The 26,372-nt window shown below is 41.2% G+C and overlaps 1 protein-coding gene across 7 annotated transcripts in view; it reads left to right on the top strand.

Moving 5' to 3' along the window:
* The window catches only part of AUTS2 (activator of transcription and developmental regulator AUTS2), a 659,297-nt gene extending 638,692 nt beyond the window's left edge, over nucleotides 1–20,605 (top strand). For all 7 annotated transcript variants that reach the window (XM_085240900.1, XM_085240904.1, XM_085240903.1 and 4 more), the window contains 9 exons: nucleotides 2,373–2,468; nucleotides 3,596–3,667; nucleotides 5,069–5,098; nucleotides 6,506–6,577; nucleotides 9,415–9,556; nucleotides 10,057–10,134; nucleotides 11,553–11,636; nucleotides 12,563–12,785; nucleotides 17,409–20,605. In XM_085240900.1, coding sequence (XP_085097026.1) covers nucleotides 2,373–2,468; nucleotides 3,596–3,667; nucleotides 5,069–5,098; nucleotides 6,506–6,577; nucleotides 9,415–9,556; nucleotides 10,057–10,134; nucleotides 11,553–11,636; nucleotides 12,563–12,785; nucleotides 17,409–18,648 — 2,037 coding nt within the window. In that variant the 3' untranslated portion in view covers nucleotides 18,649–20,605. The remainder of the gene's footprint in view (nucleotides 1–2,372; nucleotides 2,469–3,595; nucleotides 3,668–5,068; nucleotides 5,099–6,505; nucleotides 6,578–9,414; nucleotides 9,557–10,056; nucleotides 10,135–11,552; nucleotides 11,637–12,562; nucleotides 12,786–17,408) is intronic.
* The last annotated feature ends 5,767 nt before the right edge of the window (nucleotides 20,606–26,372 follow it).

Raw genomic sequence — 26,372 nt, 5'->3', positions numbered from 1 at the left:
TGATGTGTAAAATAGGAAACAGTGAAATAGTCCTCAGCTGGATATTGTTTTCAGACTCATGGTGAATCCTGCAGGTCTCAGTGTTAACTCTTTTCAAGTAAGGTCAAGCTTTCAGTTGTTCTGTGATAGCCAAGGTGCCGGGATGTTGGCTTTGGCACAGGCAGAGCAGCAGGACCCCGGTGCATTAAGCTTCCCTTGCCTTCCTTCAGGAAAGGTTTGTCCTAATGAAGTTATTGCAAAGTAATCACAATTGGCGTCTGTTGGATATTTAGCAAGCTAATGCCAAAGATCAACATGATGGCAATAAATTTCACTGGATTAGCAGCCTTGCTAAAGCTACAGCAAGGTCGTGGTAGCCAGAGCATTTCAGTAATCACTCCTAGGATGAGTGTGGTTTATGAAGGTAACAGAGCTGCTTGTGTAGTTTCCTGACCAGCCCTTTTTGCTGCCGTAAGTGCATGCCTGCCAGGGCTTTTTCTCTTCTCCAAATACCTGAAACTTTGGCACATCCATGGATCCTTCTTTAGGGGTGAGTTTCTGCAGTAAATCTTCACTATGTGTTCAGCTGCATCTTAAAAAAAAGCTGACAATGTTGTTAAAGCCTGTAAATGAACTCTGCAGGCGAGCAGGAATGTTTGTTGGAGAGTTAAAATCGATGTACGTTAGAAAAGAGAAAGCAGGGGAAGGTCAAATTTAATTAACTTGGCGGTCGTTATAAAACTAAGAAAAGCATTCCTTATTATTAGCTGTAGATAATAGAATATTAAGCCTCGCTCCATCTTTTGAAATTAGTCCATTATGCACAGAATTAAATACAGAAGACACTGGAGGATTCAAACCACATTTTAGTTATTAAAAAGTTACTGTCAATGAGGACATGTCTTGTAATGATTTCTCAAATACCCACAGCCCAGCAGCAACTCATCTGAAGTTTTTTCTGCATCTCTGAAAGGAGCAAGTCCAAATTAAAGAGAAGTGAAAACAACAACAGAAATGTGTTACGAAAGGAGACTTTGTTCCATGCTTTTAAATAAACAATCTCTTGATATCTCTGACATCCTGAAATAATTTCCCATATCTCAGTACCTGTAGTGTGAATAAATGGCTTTCCAAGATCGAAAGGGGAACTCTGATTTTGAGAGAAAGGATTCAGAAAAGCACACACGTGCATTGAGTTAAATCATCAGAACGTTGTGACACTGATTTACTGTGGGATGTGATTCTCTCAGTGTTTGTCCCCTCCACACGTCCAGCTTTGGGCTGTTTCTGTTCAGCTGGCCATCTAGTCCTTTATTTTGATCCCAGAAGCAGCACACAGGAGGTTCATTTTCGATTGGCTGAGTTCAGAAGTGAAATTTTATCAGCTCCTCCAGGTATTTGGCTGGCAGTACCAGTGATGTTAGCAGCCGTCCCCTGCTAGATCCCAAGGTTTCCCGGTGAGAACATCTTTGCAATGAGATGCTCTGAATCCCCACCTCCTACCAGAAAGCAGTTTTGTGTGTGATCTCTGCAGTTCCTGTGGAATTGTGTGACCTCAGTGTGTTACAGCGTAAGGGAAAGATTCACAGCCAGACCACAGAGACCAGACAGGACTTGGTCATGATGGTTTACTTGCTTGTTTCTCATGTGTTTGTGTCAGCATAGGAGAACTTCGTTTTTACTGAGTTGTCTTACTACAGATAAACTGGGGTCATTGAGATCAGTGGAGATTTGCCTCTTTTTATGCTTCGTGGTCTGTCCTGTAAGACCAGAGCCCTCCAGTTTTGGGGGGTTCTACTTTGGCCTTTTTTAATAAGCAATCTTTTTTAGCAATTAAGTTCATCTGTCTCTGCTGCTACTGGAAGTGGCAGGATATCCTCTCAGACAGGCTAATGAAGTAAGAATTGTGCATATTTTCCTCATTTCCGACAGAAACCATTAAAATCCTAGCATACTAATGGGGTTTTAATGATGCAATATCCTAGAGCTTGTGCAGGTTTGTTTCCCACTCAAACAGTAGCGTTCTGTGCCCTGTTTGGCCGGGCCCTGCCTTTTCTCTTGCAGTCTTCTGCAAACCCTTCAAAATCCCCATCCAATTTAAAATCCAGTCACTGCACAACAAAAGCCTCGGCTACGATGGCCCAGTGCAGAGGCCAGGTTGCTGGCTGTATGATTTTGGAACTGCTTTTAAGCTCTGAAGTGAACATCATGACATCTGTGAACATCTCATTGACTGCTTTAACTAACATCGTTGGGGCGGGATCACATCTTCAGCACTTCTCCATGTACCATTTCCCTACCTCTGCAGGAATGCTTTCGCTGTCTCATTCAGCTGTCTGTCCTTGTTTTGTAGTGCACACGCATTTATCCTCCTCTCTCTTTTTCTGTTTCAGCTGTTTCACTCCTATCCTCCAGCTGTATCAGGTATTCCTCCCATGATCCCTCCAACGGGCCCCTTTGGCTCACTCCAAGGAGCATTCCAGCCCAAGGTAGGCTGTGTTTCCATCTTACCACTCAGATGCACTGGTGGCACGGTTAAGTTCAGAAGCAATGCGATTGCTTCTCAGGGTAGCATGCAGTAGTGTGAGGTCATGTAATAATCCGGATTTTAAGAAACAGTGATGGTTATTGTTTTCTCATTTCCATAATTATCTCAGAGCTCCAGCACAATGCAGTACATTGATTTAGTTCCCCACTCTTTTATGATGGCGATGATAGTTAAGTGTGATGAGTTTGTTTCTCTTTTCCTTTGTTTTGATGAAGTCACTCTTGATTTATGAGTGGGAGGAAGTCATTTTCTGTAGCCTGTAGTCTCTGCGACTGAAGACTGAAATCAGGACTGAAATTTCTGCAGAGAAGACACCTTTCTTAAATTGGCCCATCCACTCTAATGACTGAATATGTAAATTGCAGTTCATTAGTAGGATTCTTCATATATATGGTAATCAGTCTGTTAACAACTCTGTTACTTAATTGTTAGTTATAGTGCAGCTGATTTCTTTTTTCTTCATTTTAAGTGAGGAAGATGTTGTCTAAATGTAGTATTTTTTCCTCCAAAAGATGCATTTTGTTGTGTTAGCTGAATATTTACATTCAAATCAAGGGAAAAGCTTTAATTTTTTCCAGCTAGATGTTGCCTTTTCTGATGCTGGTGTGGTAATAGTTCATTGTGGATGCAGTTCAGATCCTTGCACGGTAACCACGTGGATTGCTGCTGCTTTGTGTGCAGCAGTGAGGGCAGCAGTTTTAGCCAGCTCCAGTGCATTATTGATAAGCAGCAGAGCACAGCCTGGGTATCCCAGGTGCTGCTTTAGGTGCTGTCTCATACTGCTCAGCTTTTCAGAGGTGAAAGGAATTCCCAGTGCAACACTGCTGTTGTTGCCTCACGTGTTTCAGGTTACTTTAACTAGTGGGAAGGCAGTGAGCAAAGCGAGTTAGGAAATTGAGATGATAGTACATACATCACTACGTGGATTATAGCAGTTATCCTTTTTGTTTAAAAGAGTTGATCTTCACAGCATAGGCAGTGTTAATGATGAAGAAGAACTGTTTTTCAGTTTGTGTTTTTGTATGGCTTTGTACTCATAAATGCTCTCTTTCTGTGTTACAATTCTAGACTTCCAATCCTATCGATGTTGCAGCCAGACCTGGAACTGTCCCACATACCCTCCTACAGAAAGATCCACGGGTGTGTAAAAAGTATTACAGTATTCTTCTAAACTAAAGCTATTCCTCATGAAAATATTGAGCACTAGGGCTGCCGTCTTCTGCATGTCCAAATCAACGAGTGAAACTAAAGCTTAATCTGAACTATTAAGTCAGTGAGATCAAAGAAGTTGCATGAGGACGGTTTAAATCCTGGTCCTCCTGTCCATCACTGGCTAAAGCATGTGGATGCTGTGCAATGCAGAGCTCTTTCCTTGCTGTCAGGTGGCATCCCCACAAGACTGAGGGCAAACTCCAATTCAGCGTAGAAACGTACAAACCTCTGAGATTTACGTTTGTATTCTGTAATTGTTTCTAATGTGGGTAATGACAGTTATTCCCTTGGTTACTGTATTATTGATTGCAGCAGCAAAATGTGGATGCACTTTATTGATCACTTGGTGCCTCTGGATTTTGAGTTGAAGCACATGTGAACAGCATTTATTGTCTCAGCGCTTCGTCTTCTGGCTTTTTTCTGTTCTTTGCAAATGCCCTCGGGTTGTTTGCTTGTTTGACTGAATATACATTGTTTGCAACAAGGAACATCATGTGGTCCTATTTATTGCAGAACTCTGACAAAAATCAGTGTTGTGGAATTGGTCAACTTCTGAGCTCTGCAGAGCTGTTTTCTTTGGGTTCTACTAGATCGAGTTTGCTCTAAACTGGTGCTGTTGATACCAAAAGGACCCACGTGTTTTTATGTCTGCTCATTCCACCCAATCAAAAAGATAACTGGAGCCTCCCATTGTTAAGTCCCTTCTCTTTATGCTGCCTTTCAGCTTGTAGTGCAGTTTTGATTGTTTCAAGATGATGCCGCGTGCCATCACCAAGTCTGCAAAACAGCTCTTCCATCTGTAGATCTCCTTTTAGAGGAAATGGCTCTCTGGATGTGCCAGCACCAGGTGCCATTGCTGCTGAACGAGCAGGGCAGTGTCCTGCAGGGCAGTCCAGCACACTCGGTGGGAGCAGCCCTCTAATACTGCCAGTACTGCCCTGCCCAATCCCAGCCTTCTCGCAAGCCAGGCAGTTCTGAAAGATGAGAGCAGAAGTTTGCCCAAAGGACATAGCTGTGTTCTTCTTCAGAGCAGTTAACCAGTCATTTTGGTAGCATTAAATCAACAAATTAATGCAGATGCCAGAGGACAGAGTGCTCAGTGTGAGGCTTGTTTTGTTGCTTGTCAACACTTAGGTACAACAGCCATGGGGGGAGGGAGGCCGGCTCCAGTATGGAGGCTGAGGACTAATTATTATCTGAAAGGACTTCATTTGAAAGTAAAATTATAACATTTTAATTTCATCTCTTAATGAAGCAATACAAATTTGTTAATTAGAGCAATTGTTTGAGTGACAGGCATGTAACCAAGCTGTCATTTCTTCTTCACAGTTGACAGATCCGTTCAGGCCCATGTTGAGGGTAAGAAACCTTCTTGTGCTACAGTTTGTCATCTCAGTCCCCGCCGGGTTGCAGCAGCACACTGATTAAAAGCAGCATCGTGTTCCATCTTGGGGATTTTGCACTGTGTTTGCTGAGCAGTGTGGTCAGCATCTTATGATCACTCAAGAAAGATAAGCTGTTTTAAAGCTAGAAGTTCTCCTGTTCTCACACAACCCCTTATTGCAAACAGCAGAGGTTAAATATTGGTAATCCTTGTATTGCTGTGGCTCACAAGGTTCCCTGAGCTGATCCTACAGACTGCCCTGGCAGACATCTCTTGCCATTTTAATGCAGGCTGAAGGATTCTGCTTTTTAATGTTCATTGTGTGTTTTGTGTGTTATTCAGTATGGAACTTCCTACCCGAGTATCTTCTTGTCCAGCACACACACACAATCCAGTTCAAACACAAAATACTTTAAAGATCCAAAATCTTACAGTAATCCAGAAGATATTTTTGTTGGTTTTGCAACATACTCAAGGAAGTACAGACCACGTGAGCTCATTAAATCACTAATGCAACCAATTGCTGTGAATAAGCAAAAGACTTGACTTTATGTTTGTGTGTGTGAGAGAGGGGTTTTATTTTTTTACTTTATTTGTAATTGATTTTTAACTGTTGGCTGATCTACACCTAGATATAGAAGGCAGGCCTATACCATAGTTTGTGTAGTAATTAAATTACTGGTACTTTAAGGAGCTGCTTTCATTCCTATGATTATTTCTAAATCTGTGCAGGAATCATTGTTCATGTGGTTCATTCAGACCCCTAAATAACAAGATAATAGAAAGTATGTCATTATCAAGTCCCCACTGACATGATTTCCAGATGCCCTAGAAATGGACTGCTGAATCAGCAAAGAAACCAAATCATGCTCTCTGGTTCTTTCCTCCCTTTTTCAGCCCCATGATTTAGAAGCATGGTGACAGGAGAGATGCAAAGAGCCAGCTTAAGCCAGTTCACCTTCCCAACCAGAGTGAACTGACTGGCATCCAATTTTGGGGGTTTACTGATGAGCCAAAATGTTGCAGGTACAGACCTATAGTGACGTGAGGGTGTCAGATTGATTTTGAAAACCGGCCTGAGATTTTTAAGTGTTTTTATTTGGATCTTTTGATGGCAAGGTCTTGGAATAGCAGCGCTTTTGGAAATGTACTCAGTGTACTGTATGAAGCAATCCAGCTGTGCAGAGCAGTTGCTAACAGGCAGATAGTTCCAGCAGCACGAGTTGCATTCTCAGCCAGTGGCATCAGAAGATTGCAGGAGTGCAGAAAAACAGAGCGTGGGTTTGTCTGGAGAGGAGGATGAGCAGGAGCATTCCTAGGGTAAAGCATCACAGGTATTGGAAAATCACTAATTCATGCTGTATCCCTCCTGTTTTTTCCAGAAACCCGGGAAGTGGTGCGCTATGCACGTCCACATCGCCTGGCAGATTTACCATCACCAACAGAAAGTCAAGGTCAGTCTTTGGGGCACACTTGCTTTTCACATACATTGCACAGTGCAAACTTGTGAGTGGGAGGATTTGCCTCTTGCTGTTAGCAGGTCTGTACCATGGCTAATGCCTTGTTCACATAACCACAAGTAGCATTATAGCTGCGTTGCTCCTGCAGATGTTCGCTATAATAGGGAGGAAAGATTGGTGTCTTTGTTTGGCCTTACATTGCAGGAGTCAGGAGCTTGTGCTAGAAAGTGAAATCAACGAGGAGACCCCACCACTTTGCAGTCTTTGTATGCAGCTGAGTTGTATTATAGAAGGTAGTGCTGTAAGATTATGAAGATGTTGAGCAGATACTAAAATCTACAGCTAATAGAGTTTAAAAATAACCCTTTTAAACAAGGTTGACAGGTTAATTTGCTGCAGTAGACGTATCTCTCTTCTCTGCTTCCTTATGTTTCCCCTGCTAGTGATCTTCATTCATCTTCCTATTATCAAGAAAGACAAGATTATAGACCTAGAGAGTTATATCTCCTTTTTTTTTTTCTATTTTATTGAAAAGATATTTTCTTGAAATGAAATTATTGTTCCCATGTTATCTGTGTCCTTTGAATCTTCTTTGATTTGATATTCAAAGAGGTCATACTGCTATATTTATAACCTGTGGTAAATGCCATTTTCATGCAGCCATTTCTTCTACCTACTGACTTTGCCTGTTTAAAAACAGTAATAATGCTTGGGCTGTCGGGAAAGGACATTATTTGGTTTTTTGAGGCATGGATGATGATAATTTCAAAAATAATTGGAAAATGCATTTCACTACCTCAGTTCAGTCAGAAAATGAGATATGGTTTGCAGTCATGAAGGCAAAAATGCAGGAAACCCCAGGAAAGAATGCATGTAGCTGTAGATGCCGTTTGCCTGCCTGTACCTCAGCAGCAAGACACCATTCAGACGTGTGTAACCTGTGTGCACACCCAGAGGATTCCTGAGACACAGCCTGAGCCAGACAGCAGCCCTGGGCACAGAGCAGTTCTAGCTGTGGAGCAGGATGACCAGTGTGGGGTCAGCCTGGATTCCAGGCAGATTTTATGCTCCCTAATTGGCCTGCTGGAAAGGACTTACAGCTTGATGTAACGTGCCATGAAATTAGTGCAGGCATTTGCATTGAGTTTAGTGGGCCCTGTGTTATGGTGCTCAGCATTTGCTGCACCTGAAATACATTCATAAGGGTTATCATCAGTAGGGAGGCTCTCTGGAGCAGCAAATGGGAGTAAAATGAATCTGATCAATTTTTTTCCATATTCTTTTGAGGTAAATCAACACATTCAGAAGTCTTTTAACACAGCCGTGATGTTCCATTCCTCTTCAGACAAGGGATTTTTTCATTGTTAGAACAGTACTATTCATATGGCAGCAATTAAAGTTTCTGCCAGATTTGCTGTTCTGAGTAATGCCTGTCAGAGGTTTATAACTTGGTTGTTAAGAAGAATAAAAAGAGCTCACAGCCTAGAAATCTGGCACACAGCCTTCAATTGAGGCATTTATGTTTTCTAATCTTTTTAAATCAATGAAGTACTGCAATCTAACCTCTAAAAGACATGACCTTAACATGGTCATCTTTTGCATTTCCGTATTTTTGCAGGTTATTATCTCAAAACATTGATAAATCTGCTTTTTTTTTCCTTTTTTTCCTGCTCATAGCTTCATAGACATGTTATTAGCACTTGAAAAACAGCTAGTAGGCATGCACATTAACTTGGTCATAACTTTTTAATATGCATATTTATATCATTGTAATAGTCTGTACTCTGAGCTGGCACGGTATTAAATATTGATTTATTAAGCATAACGTGCTCCTGAATTACTGTTCAGATTTACTGGTTCAGTGTTACACGTTGGTAAATCCTTTCAGCTGACCTGCACAATTAATCAGCAATCTGTGTTTAGGGAGTTCTGGCAGCACAGGTAATTGGGAATTTGGTTTTCCTCTGCATTCTATAAAACTATTGAAGTGGGAACCACTAAAGTGAGTATGTGACACAACGAAGAATCCATCCTTCATCCACTTATCATTTACAGTACAGCTACATCGGGAAAGACACTTTCAAAGAGAAAATCTGCTCGTTCGAATACCATATAAATAGAGGCAGTGACATACAGTGCTTTGAATTGGGAGTGCAAGCTATCAAAATGAGACTTGAGTTCTTCAGACACTACTACACCTCATATGTAATTTGCTTCATCTTAGCCCCTGTCTTACTCGATTGCAGTTTGAGAGGCACTGAAAGATACGCAGCATCAAGTGTTCCTTGGCTGCAGCTCCACAGTTAAATGTGGTGGCTGCGGTGTGTGTGTCACTGTCTGATGAGTGATCCCTGCAGTCAGAGGTCAGCAGGCAGCTCTGCCTCTTGCACTTGGTGCTTTCCCTGCTTTCAGCATGCCTGCCCACCCGGGGCTCACATCCAGACCAACATCTCTCTTTTCACTTTGTTTTTATTGTTGTTTTAAAGACAGACCTGTACTTACAGCCAAGTATGTGTTTAAGGCCTCTTCAGAGGTTTCAGTGTTTGTTCTGTTCAGTCAAGCCTGTGCTAAAACTCTTTGCTCCAGAGAGGTTTATGTGTTTGTGAAGATGCTGGTGAACCCTGGGCATTGTTTGGGAACCTGAGGTTGTTTGCCTGCTGTCACGAGGCTGGCTCTGCACCTGTGTCCAGGGTCCTAAAAACTAATATCTGTTAAATCATCAGTTGTTATGAGTAAATTGCTATACCCACAGCATTCTGAAAGTGCCTCTTAGGACAGTCTCTTGCAAATCTTTTTTTTTTTTTTTTTTTTTTTTTTTTAATATATTTCAGAAACAGATGCAGTCAGATCCACACAAGCTGGACTTCGGCCTGAAACCTGAATTTCTGAGCAGGCCCCCAGGCCCCAGCCTTTTTGGAGCCATCCACCACCCCCATGACCTGGCCCGGCCCTCGACTCTCTTCTCTACAGCCAGTAAGTATTGAGGATCAAACTCTTTCTTTGGCTTGCTCATTAACATGCTAATCTGTGCCATGTTGACAGGAAATTTCCCATATGCTTTGGCTTATGAACTCAGCAAGATGTGCCAGAGGCTATTAGACTATTTGATAAATATTTTAAAATTATTCCATATGCTTTTTAAAAAAAGAACAACAATGTGATGAAATGCCATGCAGGTTATACACGGAGAAACATTTCACGCAGTGATATCTGCATCATGGAGATGACAGGTTGGAAATACACTGTACTGTGTGTTCCCCCTTTTTTTTTCCATACTGACACATTTCTCCTCCACCTTCTATAACTGACAACTTCTGTTCAGAAGAGCAGCTGCTGTTTGCATGGGAGCCTGACCTGAGCATACAGCCATCTCTGCTTATGTGAGGTGCTGTTTAAGAATAGTCAGCCTAGAGCACAGGGAGTCCCTCTCTGAGCATTAGCTAGGAATTCACTGTGTTGCTTTGTTTTGGCAGGTGGGGCTCATCCAGCCGGCACCCCTTTTGGTCCTCCACCTCACCACAGCAACTTTCTCAACCCAGCTGCTCACTTAGGTAAGTGAGTACTGCAAAGAGCAGTTCTTGGCCCTCTCTGTGCAAGCCACTCACTGTGAATACAACTCAGAAGTAACACAAAGACATTTTCTGCCCTGTTACCCTTGCAGGATTTGCTGTAGCTTGGTCTTAATTCATGTCTTTTGGTTTAGTCCATTAAAGGTTGTCTATGTGCCAGTTTAACCTTTAAAAATTGTACATTTTATCCATTTGTCTTCTGTAACCCAAGCAGCAGTTCTAAATGCACATGATAGTAAAACTGACAGCACCATTTAAAATACTTCAGAGAAAAAACTGCCTGGGTGTTAGAGGAGTAGCAGGAGGTTAGGATTCAGTGTAGTGGTGTTCATAAGCAGTCAAAAAATACTTGAAGATTAAGGCTTCAGAGAGGTGTTTCTGTTCCAAACTGCTACTGAGATGTCTGCTTTTTATTTCAGTGAGTGGGAAGCAGATCCTTAAAATCTTGTGATCCGGTCTTAAATGTGTCTGGCAGTGACAAAATAGCAAATAAACGTTAAAGAAAAAAACAACATTCAACAAATGTTAGTTTCCTTTTTATTTAATGATGTAATAAGCAACCCGGTGCACCCAAGAGCATCAGAGATCAGGATTATAATTTGATATTTTGTTTTGCATAGGGAGGGATTTAGGAGGACCCACCAAAGTGCTACAGCAGACTCATGGCGTGGTTTCATCGTTCTGTACTGAGCTGCCTACAAAAAATGCTCAGGTTGTCCTTCCTCTTCTCAGTGCTGATGGTTTCATCAAAATCATTAAACTTCTCTGAAATTGAGAAGAGAATTTGCTTCATTTGGCTTACCTACACTCTGTGTACATTAAGTGCCAATGTGTTTCATAGTCCATGCTAGTTTTCCATACAGTACTAGCAGTAAATACCAAGAGCATTACAAGGTGCTGAGGTCAGCATGACATATCCGTACAATAAGACATTTTATATATATCCTGACTGTGGTGTAGGAGACATGGCTGAGGCATGGCCTGAAGGTATTTTGCAAGCGCAATTGCCAGACTTACTAATTGCCTTGCTAGACAGGGTCGTTTCCTGAGGACAATGGAACTGAGTTGGAAGGGAATGAAAAGAGAGAAAAAATTGAGATGCGTGCAGATTTTAAGTGGAGTCGCTGCTTTTGCTGGATTGCAGGCCTCCCTACTGTGTGTAACATCTTGTTTTGCTTCGAAGTAGAAGTTTTTCTTGTAAGATGATCCCATACATCTTTGTCACTGGAGAAAAGATGGGTTCGTATTTCCCACCCTCTCCCCATCACTGCTGTGATGCGAGTGGATGATGTTGGTGGACACAGACTGAGCTTTCATGCAGGCGTAGCACAGCTGGATAACACAGTAATGCCTTCTCACAATGACCAACACACCAGTGAGCTGTTCCCATTGGTTTGCAGAGCCTTTCAATCGACCAGCTTCCTTCAGCGGTCTCACTGCAGTGGGTAGCAATGCCTTCGGGGGACTCGGCAACCCGACAGTCAGTGAGTAACCTCTTTGTTTATGAGTTCTTGTTTGCTGTGTAATTCAGGACGTGGAGTGATGGTGACTATTTGCTGTCATTTTATCAGTTGCGTAGGTCACACATCAGTAAGGGATGGTAATTTGAAAAGTGGACTTTTTCTTTTAAATAACAACATTTTTAGTCACCAGTAAATGATTTCTTTAAGTTACCTCATAGTTTGGGTTCAGCGTAGTGCTAAATGTCACCATTACGTTGTTTATTAAAAAAAAAATAACTGCATCTAGAAGTCATGAGTGTGAGGAGTTTGTGGGATTCCACGTGGTTTTGTTGCATGGTCAAAGTAGTTAATGTGCAGTGCTTATTTGTAATCCCTAGCTGTGGATGAGAACATTCTTTTTTCCTTTCTCACCAGTGAATCCAGGACATGTGCCTGGAAAAGATCACTAACCTGCATTTATTTGTCCAGGGTCATCAACATTTCTCTAGATTTGGCCAGTCACAAAAGATCATCCTTTTAAAAATCACTCTCTTTTACCATACTCCAACTCTGGCATGATTTTGGTCGCATATTATATTACTTTGGTTCAGGATCAAATGCAACAAGTTCCATTATTTATATTCAGTTTATATTCAGTATAATGGTCATTTCCTGGTGTCTCCAAAATATTTGGATTAAGGATCATTGTCACTTTTATCTTTCTACTTTCATCCCCTGTCAATTTTATCCACAGCATTTCCCTATCCAATTAAAACAGCTGTCAGATGCCTGCCCATTTTTAGGAATGAGACCCTCTAATGAATCTCTGTTAATTTCCTTTCCTTTTCCAGCTCCCAATAATATGTATTCATTTTAACTCTGAGTGCTGTAAAAGTTTTTTTGGTAAGTACCTTCACTAGAGCATACCTTTTTCTTAAACCTTTTTGTTTTCCACTTCACCATTTCAGCACCCAACTCAATGTTCGGCCACAAGGATGGCCCCAGTATGCAGAGCTTTAGCAACCCTCACGAGCCCTGGAACCGACTGCACCGAACTCCTCCTTCGTTCCCGACCCCTCCGCCCTGGCTGAAGCCAGGAGAGCTGGAGCGCAGTTCATCTGCTGCAGCTCATGACAGAGATAGAGATGTAGATAAACGAGACTCATCTGTTAGTAAAGATGACAAAGAAAGGTACGAAAGAACACTTCCAAGAATTGTCTAGTTCAAAGCTTGGGGCTCCGTTCCGCTTTTAACCCTTCCCAGCCTGGCACATTGTTAAACCAGAGCTTCAGAAGAGGGACAATCGGGGAGCTGACGCCATCACCGCCTACGATGCAGCACGGTCAGTAGGGAAGCTGCAGATCTGCCTCGGGTGCTTCCTGCTGCATCTGTTTCTCTTCTCACTTGCACCTCAGTTCATCAGAAGGAGTTTTGCTGGAGCAGAGTTCAGGCGGTGTCAAGTGAGAATAGAATGCTTGCCTTGTGGGTGACTTTTTTATAGGTTTTTTGAAGATTCGATGTGTAGATAGGTGCCTGACAGGATGCAAAAAGAGCTGTGAAGTCCATCAGACACATATCTGCACCTGTGAATACTTAACTTTGTAAATCCGATCCTATCTGCAAAACAGATAACCCTGCTTCCACCCCCTAAAATGGCCTGAGGAGAGAAACCACTGATAAAGTTGTAAAATTACACCACCATGAAATACAACGGCATGGCATTTTCCAGTACCACAGCGAGCTTCAGTGCATGCCATTTGTTGAATTGGCCTGAATTCCCCTGCAGAAAACACACATACATGCACTGCTGTTGCTTTCCTTCAAGCACAGTTTTTCTTCAGTGTTTTACATGGACTTGCACTCTAACATGTCCAGGCTGGGAAGGGTTAATGAAAAGTAAAACCTGGTCATATTTTTTTTTGTCAGGACTGTTCCCATTCTACAGTTAACTCCGTAACAATTCCTCTTAACATTTAAGTACCAAATTATAAGAATTTGCCATTCAGCAAGTGTCATGCCTTCCTTGAAAAATATAGAGAGGCTGATTTCAGCTTTTTCAGTTGTGGCTTAATGGCTTTCCTGCTAAGTTTGCACATTACTTTACTACATAATGGCTATTTGTTTCTAATTTTTTAACATAAAAAAATATTTAGGAGATGTGCTTTTCTGACTTCTCTGTCACTAACCCAGATATTAGTAGCCTTTTCAAAAAGAAGTTATGCTAACACATTAGATATTCTAAAAAATACATTGAAGAGCTTTTCTATGTTATTGTAAAATGTGAAGAGCAAGTCAAACTTCAGATCTTGTCACCTACATTTTCCATTTGGAATATTTTCTGTTTGGTAGCATAGCTTCATTATTTTCATGTCTGGTGTTAATGCTTCCAAATAAATTTCTGTTAGAAATTGGGGATTCTGTCCTGCGAAATGCTTAAGCATGTGAGTAACTTTACTGGCTTGAATGGCAAAGCATTTTAGTTACTAATGATACGGGTAGTCTTTACAACTATGTGATTCTTTCAGTTGCTGTTCTGTTGCTTTGTTATGAGGTGTTCCTGCTAAAGAAAATCCCTTTCAGAAATACATCCCCTGCAAACAGCTTTAGCATTGCCTGAACTCCATATCATAGCTCAGAACATAATTTATTTTCAGTGATTTGAGAGTTTAAAAGTAAACGTCATTCATTCTTCATGTTTCTGCACAATTACGGCTACCAGTTTAGTACAATAATGGTTTTGCTGATCCAGTATCGCTATGCATCCATGTGATTTTGAAGAGTTCTACTTTGCAGCATGCTCACTCTGTTGCCTGTTTGAGAAGATGCAGAGAATTCCTTCCTGGAGACGTTCTCCCTACGTAGATGTCTGGGTAGCTTATGAGCCTCTCATACCTCTCCTTTGACCTTTAGGGGCACCCAGCAGGGTGAGGGTGTAGCCTCACCCTTATGATTGAGATCCCAGTCTGTGTTACCTATTTTTTACTAACTTGACCAGACAGAATGGGGAATCACGCCCAGAGTTCTGGTATAACTTCATCTCAAAATTGTCCCATCATCAAAATTGTCCTGAGCTTTATCTGCTGCCAAACGGGCCATCTAGACAAAAGCATTCATCTAGACTTATCAGTGGCAGGTCCCTCGCAGGTTCCTCTGAGCTTTCCTTCTCCTCATTTCAGATTGCTGTGGAAATGAGTTGCAGTGAATCGCTCATTGCTCTTTTAGGATAACGTCTATGGCCAGAGTACTGCAGCCCTTCCCTAGCTGGAGTGAGATAGGATAGGTCCCTGAGGAGAGTTTAAGTATAGAAAATAAGGTGAAGCTCCTCTGTGAGCTCCTCCCAGGGGCAAAGCTGGTTGGGGAGCTGCACTGCCACGTCCTGTTACAGTTCTTGCTTCCTCCTGGAAGACTGCATGCACCTTTTTGTTGTTGTTAAGGACTCTTATTACTGCACTCCAGCATTAGAAAAAAAATTGGTGAATACAGCTGTTGTACAAAACAGAATTTGTTTCTTCTCGGTGTTATTTAATTTAAAAGATGTCACTGAGCAGTTCCATTCTAATGAGGACATCGATGTGTTTGTAATCCTGGAACTTCAGAAAGAATACAATTATGTATTGTTCTCTCTGTCAACATAAATGAAGTAAAATAATTGGCGTAAGATGCCTTACGCATTACCTGTCAGTATAGCATACAGCCTCAAAACATACCTTATTTAGTAATAAGTTGAGAACATGATCTTAAGTTTCTTTTTTGGGGAGTGTGAGGCTTCGAGCTCTTCCCATATTATTGATCTAAGGAGCCCTTGATAGATTTGAAGATTAAAAAATTACTCCTTCCCTGACCAATGGGCAACCATTTACATAAGTGAATAATTACCTAAGTAATCAATAGCCTCTTGAGGTAATGCCATCTCTGTAACTGAAGAGGATGAAATTGGCAAAGGAAAATGTTATTTTGATTGCACATATACTTTCTTTAATTACAGAAAATGTCCATTATTTTCTTAAGATTTTACAAACAATTTAAAATACGTAAATTACACAGAAAAATTGATTAAATATCAATAAAGGACTCAGTCAGCTCCCCCTAGTGAAATAAAACAATTAAGAGTGCCCTTTCGTCAAGTTTTTATGACTTGGTCTCACTGTGTCCAAATCTGGAAGTTGTTTGAAAGACTTAAGTGTTTTGTGGAGAGCAAGAGGAAAGAAAAGTAAAGCCAGGACACAATATTTGGAGTGTTTAGGGCACAGTCAGTCAAAGCAGAACCCCCTACCCAGAAGTTAATTAGTAGTCAGTGCAGACGAAGCAGCTCTGGTATCAAGTGCTCCAACACTAACAGTTGCATTCTGAACTCTTAAACTTTTTTTAGACATAGCCCAAAAACTGACAGTTTTGACAGTTCAGTCTAGATACAGCAGAAGATTCTTCTGGTGAGGTCCCAATAATGACAGTTTCCTTTTTCAAAGATATTTAAGCAGTTGCTGCAGTTTCACTAACCAAAAGTACCTACAGGTTAGAGATACCCAGAGAAGAATGTAAACTGGAGCTGTTCAGGGACTGCAGAGGACCCAGCTGCTTACCCCTCACTTTTGCCTTTAACAGCATGCTGTCCATCACTGATGGAACAGAATTCCCAAATCTAGCAAACAGCACTTGCCCAACACCGAATATCTGGAGCTACCTTCATGGAGAAACTGCAGCTCTGAAATCAGTAGCAGTTAGTGAGACTTGAAAAACATTGGAACTGAGGAATTCATTTTACCTTTCAAATTTGATTCAATCTAAATAGGAAGGCTGCTCCACTTGGTCAGCTCTTCTTCCAGAAAGTAGTTGGTACAGGATCCATTCAGATATGTGTTTTGTTACCTGCTGCCAAACAGTTATTCTCTAAATCTTGTATGCAACATAAATAGGTTTCAGAGATGGAAAGAACTTGCAATGTTTTGAAGGCTTCCTGGCCAGTAGCAGGGAGATAAATCAGCTGTGCTCACTCTATTCTAGAAATGGGAAAGGATTGGTAATCTTAAAAACAACAGACTCCAGAGAGGCGCTACTTTAAAAGCTAGTTTCAGTGATGGGCATCGCTGCTGAAGAAGTCAGTGTATAATCTATTTGTGATGGCCACCTCTATTAAGAGACCTGCTCTGGGGCTTATTTCACACTTAGGTGCCTGTCTTTTTGGAGGTGATTTGTCTCCACAGTACTGGTGTCTTGCGAAGTTTTAATCTTCAGTTTTGAGGAAGAAATTAAATTGTGAGAAGTAAACTGAAAATCTGGAAGGATGAAGATAATGTAGATAAGAAACTTGTAGAGAGGTACGGAAGCTTCTCTGAAAGTCAGTTGAACAAAATATTGTCTGTTTTCCCAAATTTATTCTTAATAGAAGCAGTGGGTAAAATCCTATTACCCGTGTAATTTGGATGTAATTGCCTCCACTTTTTTTTGCATGAAAGTAGTATGTTTTTATAATTCTCTCTCCTTTTTGCAAACAGTTAAGGCTGTGATCCTAGAAATATCTTTTCTAGAGCTAGATTCCTTGGGATCCATGTGTGGACTTCACTGTTTGAAGTTTCAGCCAGATCACTCACAAAGCAGCTACTTCAGGGATCTTCTCCTGCACTGAGATAACAGAACAGACCTAGAGTAGAGATGGGATGCTCTTCTGGTGTTCTGAATGTGTAAAAGAAGCATTGCATTAAATGGTGCTTGTTAGTAGCTTTCTGCAAACCAACAAGTATAGTCAGACATCCTCAAGGCTATGTTTTATTTTTGAGAGTTTCTTGTGCTTTAACTTTTACACTTCTTTCTTCCTAGAGAGAGCATTGAGAAAAGACACTCCAGCCATCCTTCGCCAGCACCTATCCATCCAGTAAACTCCCTCGGACATAATCGCAGCTCCAGTGAGCAGATCAGGAGCCATCTGAATCCTGAGGTTCGAGAAAAAGAGAAACCCAAAGAGCGAGAGAGGGATCACTCCGAATCTCGGAAGGAAATTAATGTTGAAGAGCACAAGGTGAAGGACAACTATATTTCAGAGAAAGAAAGCCTGAGCCATGAAAGCCGAGTGGTGGAAGAGTCGAAGCAAATGTCCAGGGTTCCTTCACCCTATGCTAGGCCACCTATTGTGGAAAGCAGCAGGCCTAACAGTACTTCAAACCGTGAGGCTGAGAGGAAGAATGAGCCAGCGTACGATAATCCGAAGAAAAGCAGTGAAGTCAAAGTGAAGGAGGAGCGAAAGGAAGACCATGATGCTCAACATGAGGGACCTCAGACTCACAGGTCGTCTGATCAGCCACCGCCTATATCTACATCTAACGTCCATCCAAGTCCTTTAGTGTCTATGCCCATGACCGTAGGTGTAACTGGGATACATCACATTAACAGCATCAGTGGTCTGGATAGGACTCGCATGATGACCCCTTTTATGGGAATTAGCCCAATTCCTGGTGGAGAACGCTTCCCTTATCCTTCTTTCCACTGGGATCCAATGAGAGATCCCTTGAGAGATCCTTACAGAGAACTAGATATTCATCGGAGAGACCCCCTGGGCAGAGACTTTTTGCTAAGAAATGACCCCCTTCATCGTCTTTCTACGCCAAGATTATATGAAGCCGACAGATCGTTCAGGGATCGGGAACCTCACGACTACAATCACCACCACCATCACCACCACCCTCTCTCCGTTGACCCTCGACGTGAGCATGAGCGGGGCAACCACTTGGATGACAGGGAGCGGTTGCACATGCTCAGAGAGGACTATGAACATGCACGCCTGCACTCAGTTCACCCGGCCGCCTTGGATGGACACCTGCCTCACCCAAGCCTCATCACACCAGGACTTCCTAGCATGCACTACCCCAGAGTCAGTCCCCCGACAGGACACCAAAATGGTATCCTCAATAAAACTCCTCCCACAGCAGCTCTCAGTGCCCCTCCACCACTTATTTCTACGCTGGGGCCTCGGCCTGGGTCTCCAAGAAGGACTACTCCTCTGTCAGCAGAGATGAGAGAGAGGCCTCCTTCTCACACCCTCAAGGACATCGAAGCTCGATAAGCAGAGCGAGACTAAATAAAAAGCAGAGAGAGGGACAGAACGTTGTAAATGAACATAAATATAAAGACCTTCTTACTAGTCTATTGATACAGACTGGGAATGTGACCCACTGTACAATATGTATAGACCTGAGTGCAAAGATTTTGAAATGTTTTTTTTGTATATTATATGTTGAAATTTTCCAGATCTTTTAGCTAAGTCCATACGTTCCTCGTGTCTCCTACTCTATTTTATTTCTAGTTAAAAAGTTTCAAAATTTGAACTGAAGAACAAGACATTAATCTGAATGATTTGCCTAGAAACAAGCCACCACCAATGACAACCGTACAAAGCTCTTTCAGACCAGAAGTGAAGACATTTGTAGATATTTATGTAAAAAGAGTGCTTCATGGGTTAATGGTTCATATATGCAAAAAGGGTAAGATGAAAGCTTTACTTTGTACAAATGTAAATAGATAAAATTAAGTAACATAATACATTAATACTTCTTAAACTGTGCTATTTGCAAACTTAATATTGATCAACACAGTCTGCTTATGCTGTGTTACATATATTGTTATAGACAGCTAAACCCCTTCAACTATGCAATTAATTTTAAGGCTTTTCACAAAAGCCTTTATAACTCAAAGGAGCCTTTTCAACACACAACATACTTAAAGTCATATTTTCCCTGAACAAGCTCATCTGTACCTGAAACCTATTTCTCCTGCTTGTTTTGATGAAGAAACGGCCCACTAGAAGTGTAGTTTTCTGTCTGAACCCCTGCATCAAGATGCTGATGTTACTGTACCTCATGTATTCCTTAGAACGCGTCAGGTTAGCAATCTAGAATCACTGATACTGTCATGGCAAATAGGTTTTCAGTCACATTAATCTGGGTTAAACCGAGTAATGATCAAATGCTGGCTGTTTTCGAGAACATTCGTCACTTAACACGTCAGATTTATTTTTGGAAGAACCTCTGCTGATAACCATTCATGTCTGTGTGTCATTTTTCTCTGTACGCACACTTTTCTTTTTTTTTAAGTGATGTTTAGCTACACTGAAACAAATCATACAAGAAAGCCAATACTTTTCTAGAAAAATGATGGATGTGTTTTCACTGTGGATCAGTAGTTTAATTAATGAACTCCGCTGCAGATTTCATAATGCAATTTGTTGTATTTCAGTTGGTAATAAAGTCTGTGAATAGTTAACAGGTCAGCCTTGTTGTTCCCTAATCACAGAAGACGGGAATTCACATGAAGAACGTGGTTCTTTTTAACAAAATGCATCATTCTTCTGAAATCTGTCTTTTCATAACACACTTTTTTATAATGCATTAAGTTTCTTATCTAAATATTTGGAGAGAATATGACTTTATCAGAGAGAATTCACTATCTTGTCTACTGGACTGTAAAATATATGTATGAAATAAAATTAGTTCCATTGGTCTTCTAGTGTATTAAAGTGCTATCTGAAGTTGTTATCCTGTTTTGGCAAAAAAAAAGAAAAAAAAGAAAAAAAAGAAAAAAGGTAACCACAGACAGTTGTTTCTAATGATCAGAGATCTATTTTAGTAGTCAACTGAAGGTTTAGTTGTGAGCTTCAGATTTTGTGAACTCCAGATGTTGTGCAGTGTTCTTTTTCCGTTTTGTTTTTTTTTTCTTTTTTTCCTTTTATTTTCAATTTTTTTTTTTTTTTAAGAACAGAAGGAAAAATACAAAACAAAAAACAACAAAAAAAAAAAAACAACCCTGAAGAATATGTACACTGGAACCGTAGCGGTAGCTTTCAGTATTGTAAAGAGATTGTTATATACAAACCTTTTTGCTGTTTATCCTGTATGTAATAAAGTCCTTTCTAGATCCTATGTGAAAAGAAAAGTGAAGCAGCTCTCAATCTTCAGCATGTTTCCTCATCAGCGAAGACTTGTGTAATGTAAATTGTGCCATGTTATTAAAAAATGTGAACTAAACTGCTAGGTGCTTCTTTGTGTGGAGTACCCCATCGTTGCTATGGGGAAGAAATCATACCTTTTCCCAAGAGTGGGTTTTTGTTCAGAAGAAATAGCTGTTAAGAATGGAAAGGACATGACAAGACTTTATAAGCTATCTTATAAAAATCATTTTCATGGTCAGGTAGAAAGGAACAAAAAGGAGACCAAATGCTTGGCTTGCCTGGATTGTTTTAAAATGTGCTAATGCCCTGCTTATGTTTTCTTTTAACTGCTGACCAGCTGTTCTTTTAGGTTACTCCCATACTTATATGTATGCAATTCCTTGTGTGAATTTCATGCAAGTCAATGGCATTTTACCAGCTTCCAGCTGAGGATATGGCTCTTGGTTACTGTGACCAATTTGGGAATAAATACGTACCATTTCTTGCAAAGCTTTTAGTTCCTAGCACAGCTTTCACGGTGACACTTTCTGAAACAAGCAATTGGCTCCTCATGGCATGATTTCCTGCAGGTGCTCGCTCATTTTCTTTGTGTCTGTTACTGCAAACTGCAGAACTTTTTTTGAAGTTTCTTTTGCCAGAGATGATTCATGACACTGAAACTTTTTTTCCTTAGCAAGACTTAAAACTTTCTTCTGCCTCAACAATTACCACTTGTTGTGGTAAACAATTGAATGTATGCAGCCATACATTCAAGCTTAGTTTTTTTGTTTCTCTCTGCTGTTGTAGAATTTCTGCCTGTTCTGTGTTATTCCCACACAAATCTGAAGAAAGTGGAATTCCTCTGAATTTCAACTGTGTAACTAAGAGAAAAGAGTAGCCCAGTGTATTTCTGGAAACCAATTTGGTGTGATCTCTACATTTTCTCAGCAGCAGCGTACCCAGCAGTAGTGTAATACATGAAAAGAGCTTTGAGGTTTTTTTCAGCAAGCAGCCTGTATCTCAGTCTTCTGTATGCACATCATTAAAAATAATTCAACTTGATGAAGGAAAGCAGTCACAGATGTCTGTAGAAGGATAAAACTATGGGAGAAAGCTTGCATGGGTACAGTGAGGGAGTCTGTGAGAGAGGCCCCAGTGAGAAGATCATCTTCCAAGCTCATCTCAGCATTTTGATAGGTGTTACAGCAGCTTTTTCCATGTCTTCAGGGGGAATAAATGTGGATTGTACCGACTATGACCCTTGTCCTCACAGGTGCTGGGAACACTCCTGCTAATGCTCCTGAATTTCCAACCAAGCCAATGAAACCTCAGTCCCAGAGTCCAAGAAAGAATTGAGGCATTTCAGTCTTTGAATTCAATGCAGTTTAAATGGGTGTCTGCCTTTGAAGAACAGTGTGAGGTCTTATATGAGTGCTGACGTTCAAAGAATATGCCTGAAAGGTTTGACAAAAGATGTAACAAGATTTTAATGCTTATAAATTTTTCAGATGTGTTCATAGCTTCTCAGAAGTTTTACACTGAGTCTTTAGCTTGCAGGTAGAGAACAATCTTGGTAGCGGGGTTTTTCATAGCAGACATTTGTCATAATTCTTGTACTTGTGAATCGCCAGCCTTTGAGAAATAAAACACTTGTTAAGATGATACGACATACCACCCATAGGAATGAAGGGACACCAAAGGGTATTGTTTTACGGAATAGGAGACATAAGGAACAGAAAACCCTGAGTGACTGTGCTTGAAACGCGCAGGACTTTGTGCTTTAAAGATCCCACCATGCCCCACTACAACCAGTTCTTCCATCTAGCAGCGTCCATCATAAGTTGGGATGGCAGTTAAATCAAGGTATACAAAGAGGTTCTTCAGAAGCAGTTCTCTGACAGAACTTTGATTTTTTGCTTTCATTTTGACTTTCCATATTGTCTTTGCTGTCTTTCTAAATTTCTGAATGTTTCCTGCTATGTACACTTTACCATGCCTTTCTGCCACTCATGCTTTTTTTTTTTTCTTTTTTTGTGCCTCACAACAGCTAAATATAGGTAGTGATACATACTGCAGATGGATTTTGCTAAGAGCCATGTGCAATGTCTGCTTTTGTTCCTTTTTACCTTCACCTGTTTGAGCTTATGAAAACAGAATTTGTAGTCTTTGTTGGACTGAAAAATGGCAAATGGCAACTGGGGAGGATTCTACTGAAAGTTTTTTGTTTGCTATTACTGTGTCTTATAAAGTGAATATTTAGCATGATTCTTGATAATTTGAATTCTACTCTTTCATGCATGCAGGTGACCTCTGCTGAAAGCCACTTGTGGTACTGGAAAAAGGTAACAGACCATTGATTAGATTTCTTTTACAGAGGAGCTGCTTGGCTGACGGCTTTTTGTTTTGGTAAGAAAGAAGAAAGAGCTGTGGTTCCAGCAAAGACCAAAGACTCAAACAATGCAGGGTGGTGTTAGTCCCATGGTGACTCCATTAAGTCTTGTCTCGATAATTGGACTTAACTCGCCTAGACTCCCATTGCTATCTCGGGGGACATAATCATCTAGTTTTCAGAAGTTGATGTGGATCAGGATCCCATCTTAAAAAGTCTGAGCTGCCTTTTGAAGGTGCTCATTTCTTAACTAGGTAAAGACTAGTCTCTCTTAACTTAGCTGGTTCAGAGAAGCGTATGTGAAAATGAATCATGTTGATTTTATAGTCTCCGGAGATTTTCCATTCTGCTTTTCTATTGTAAAGTACCAATCCTGTCCATTCTTTATGTGAAGCTCTGTGGAACAGTCTGACTCTCGCAATGTGATTGCACCATGCTGGGTGCCCTGTGCATTTGTGAGTGCTGCTGTCTCTGGACAAAAGAAAACAGGGCTTCAGTGAATTAGTGCGTTGGGTAATCGTTGTAATAGACTCCAATAGAATTAGCTTTTGCTGGCCAAAAAGTGACAAAGCTGCAGGCAAGGGCAGGCTCTCTTCTTCCTGCAACCTCCATCTGCAGCAGCTTGTGTCCAGGAGCAAGGTTCTTAGCATCTCCAGGTGCACATTGTGGAGTCAGTTGAGAGTTTTCAGCACAGTTTGTTTTACAAGTTCTGTGTTTGACTGGGCCTATATGTTTCTGCAGGTGTCTTACAACTAAAATAATTACAGAACAAATGCATTTCCTGATCACAAAGAATATGCCCCTCCTCATGTGTACTCTATGTATAGAAATACATGTATTTATATATATCAAAATACATCACGTACAATATTCCTGGGATGAAGATCTGTACAGCAAAGAGTGGAGAATGAAATCATCTTGGTACTTTGTGATCCTTACACATCCCTTTTGCTGGTTTCTGCTGAGAGTTTTACTATAGGATGCGTTCATTGCATTTGATGTCTTCACAACTGGTCTGGTGATACTATATACCATTACACCTGTTTTACAAATGGGGAAAGTTTTGTTGGTAACAAAAAGCTGAGAATTACCAGTATTGTAGGTAACAGCCACCTACTGCCTGAATCATCCCATTAGTCTCCAATGGGAACGAGGTTCCTGCCTCAGTCACCTAAAGAAACAAAAAAAAAAACCTAAATCAGGCAGTCAGTTGCAGTGAGTGATGAGGATTTTCAGAGAGTGCCTTAGAGTACCACTCTAACCTATGCTAACAGCCACCTTTAGTCCTAAATTTCCTAAAATTATCTCCATGAAATAATGGTTTTACTTACTTATTGTAGCAGAAATGCTAAGTCATGGCCTGAAACAGTGATTGAACACCTGTGGGAAGGCAGGGCCTATCCAGGGGAGCTCAGGTGCAAGCAATGCCCCTGATCAGAAGTGGTGGAGCCAGGATCCACCCTTTCGCAGACCTCATCTAAAGGCTGGCAGTGAAGGGAAGGGGAGTCTTGGAAATCCCTGTGTATCTGGGGTAAGTGGCTTCTTTCCTTTGTTTCTGTGCCCATGGCTGTTGTATTTGAACAAGTCCTTGCTTGCTGCAGTCTACAACTTCATTACTCTATTTTCATTGATGTGCCTTCCATTGTGTTACACATCCTAATAGAATAATTTAAGTATCTGTAAGGCCTGTAAGTTGTTCTAGTTATCAAAGGCAGAGAGGCTATAAGGTGACACTGAGCGTGGCTGGTTGATGGCTACCACATAGTGTAGTGTTGAAGCTCAGAGGGTAGCATTTTTGGATTTGTCACATGTTTCTCTATTGAAAAAGCAGGGCTTAGCCCCAGGTATCTAGCCACCACTCCTAGTACAATCATCTTTGTTTCAAGAGAAGAAAATAATTAAGGAAGAGCTTAACTGATTACATAGCTGTCAAAATATACGTTATTACTGCAAACTGATGACATGCATTTCTTGCTTTGCATATTCAGAGCCTTTAACTAATTTCTATTGAATCACTGGCAGACTTCTTTTGTTAAGTGGTGACTGTAAAGCATAGGATCTAACTTTTTTTTTTTTTAATAATGAAAACTGCAAGTATAGGTTTCCTGGCGCTTTCAGTAATCCCCGTGTGTGTGTGAACCTCAATGTATCTGGGACAAACATAATGCATTTGGAGCTTGTAAAAACAATCACCAGTTACTTGTCTTCTAGAAGAGCAGTTTTGTCTGAATTGATACTGGAATGGACCAAAGTACTGGATTTATTTTCACCTGCTAGAAAAGACTGTCATTCTTCAGAGGCACCACAAGAGGGTAGTTAAAGAGAAACTGAAATACATGTAGGCTGATAGAATGGCTATACTGTTTTGTGCAAGGTGAATGTGGTTGTAAATTATTTTCATATGAGCCTGATCTGCAAGGAGTTCTCCTATTTCCTAGCGTAAATGACAGAAATATCAATGGTGATGTGGCAGACAATCAGGTTGGCTAGGAAGTGACCTTGCTCTATCATCTTTAGTAAGAGGAACCAGAAGTGGTTCTTACCCACAGCATTTGGCTAGATAAAGGTAATCATATTCTGGAGAGTTAGGCTTTAAGTGCATGGTGCTGCAGTGAAGCAATGCACTTTGTTGCTGATGTTACAGGAATAAAGCATGCTACTCTGCTGGAAGCAGTACGTACAAGTGAGAGCCAGTGAATATCAGTTCCTAAACCATTCACGAGAATATCAACGTGTTCCCCACCACCTGCCATTTGGAAGGACTAACTGCAGTCAGTAGTGAATTGTTTCCTTTGGAGAAGGGGGGAGGAGGGTGAGGGTTGAAGGGGAATGAAAACCAGGATGTGAAACTGTATATTTAACATTGATAGAGCTGTCTGGTTAACACGAGCAGAAATCTAAGCACTTTTTTTTTTTTTTTCCTATTCTAACATGTTCACCCTTGCCACATCAGCAGAAAGCTAACTTATCCCTGATGCAGTCAAAACCCTGCTGACTCCGAGAGGACTGCCTGTCTCCAGGGGCATTTCTTCAGGGCAGCCTCACCAGTGAGCAACAGATCGCTGCTAAATGGCTCACATCTGCAGGTGCAGCAGCTGTGAGCTTGTACCCTAATTGGCACTGAGATAAACTTGTGCTGAAAGTATCTGTTGTGTGGTGGGTGCTTGCATGGAGGTCTGAAGGGCAATTTGTCCACAGGTGGGTTGATGGGTGGCTCTCAGCACCCTATGGTATCAATCCTTTGGACTGCTACTCTGACTGTGGGCAAGCAGGCCTGTTATGGGGCAGGCCAACCCCTGCAAATTGATGCTTAGCTCCGCTCACTTCTGAGTCACCAGAGCATTTTCCATGAAGCCAAGCACCAAGGTGGGCTGGCAGCAGGGTGAAGAGCCATGTTAATGAGATGACAACTCCTACCCAAGTGCCCTGTGGAGGGCAGGAGCCATCTGTGCTGCCCCGTACCAGTGGGACTTCC

The sequence above is a fragment of the Meleagris gallopavo genome, chromosome 21, assembly GCF_905368555.1.
Source record: "Meleagris gallopavo chromosome 21, MGAL_WU_HG_1.1, whole genome shotgun sequence".
Classification (NCBI taxonomy): Eukaryota; Metazoa; Chordata; class Aves; order Galliformes; family Phasianidae; genus Meleagris; species Meleagris gallopavo.
This window is presented reverse-complemented; position numbering and strand designations above follow the sequence as displayed.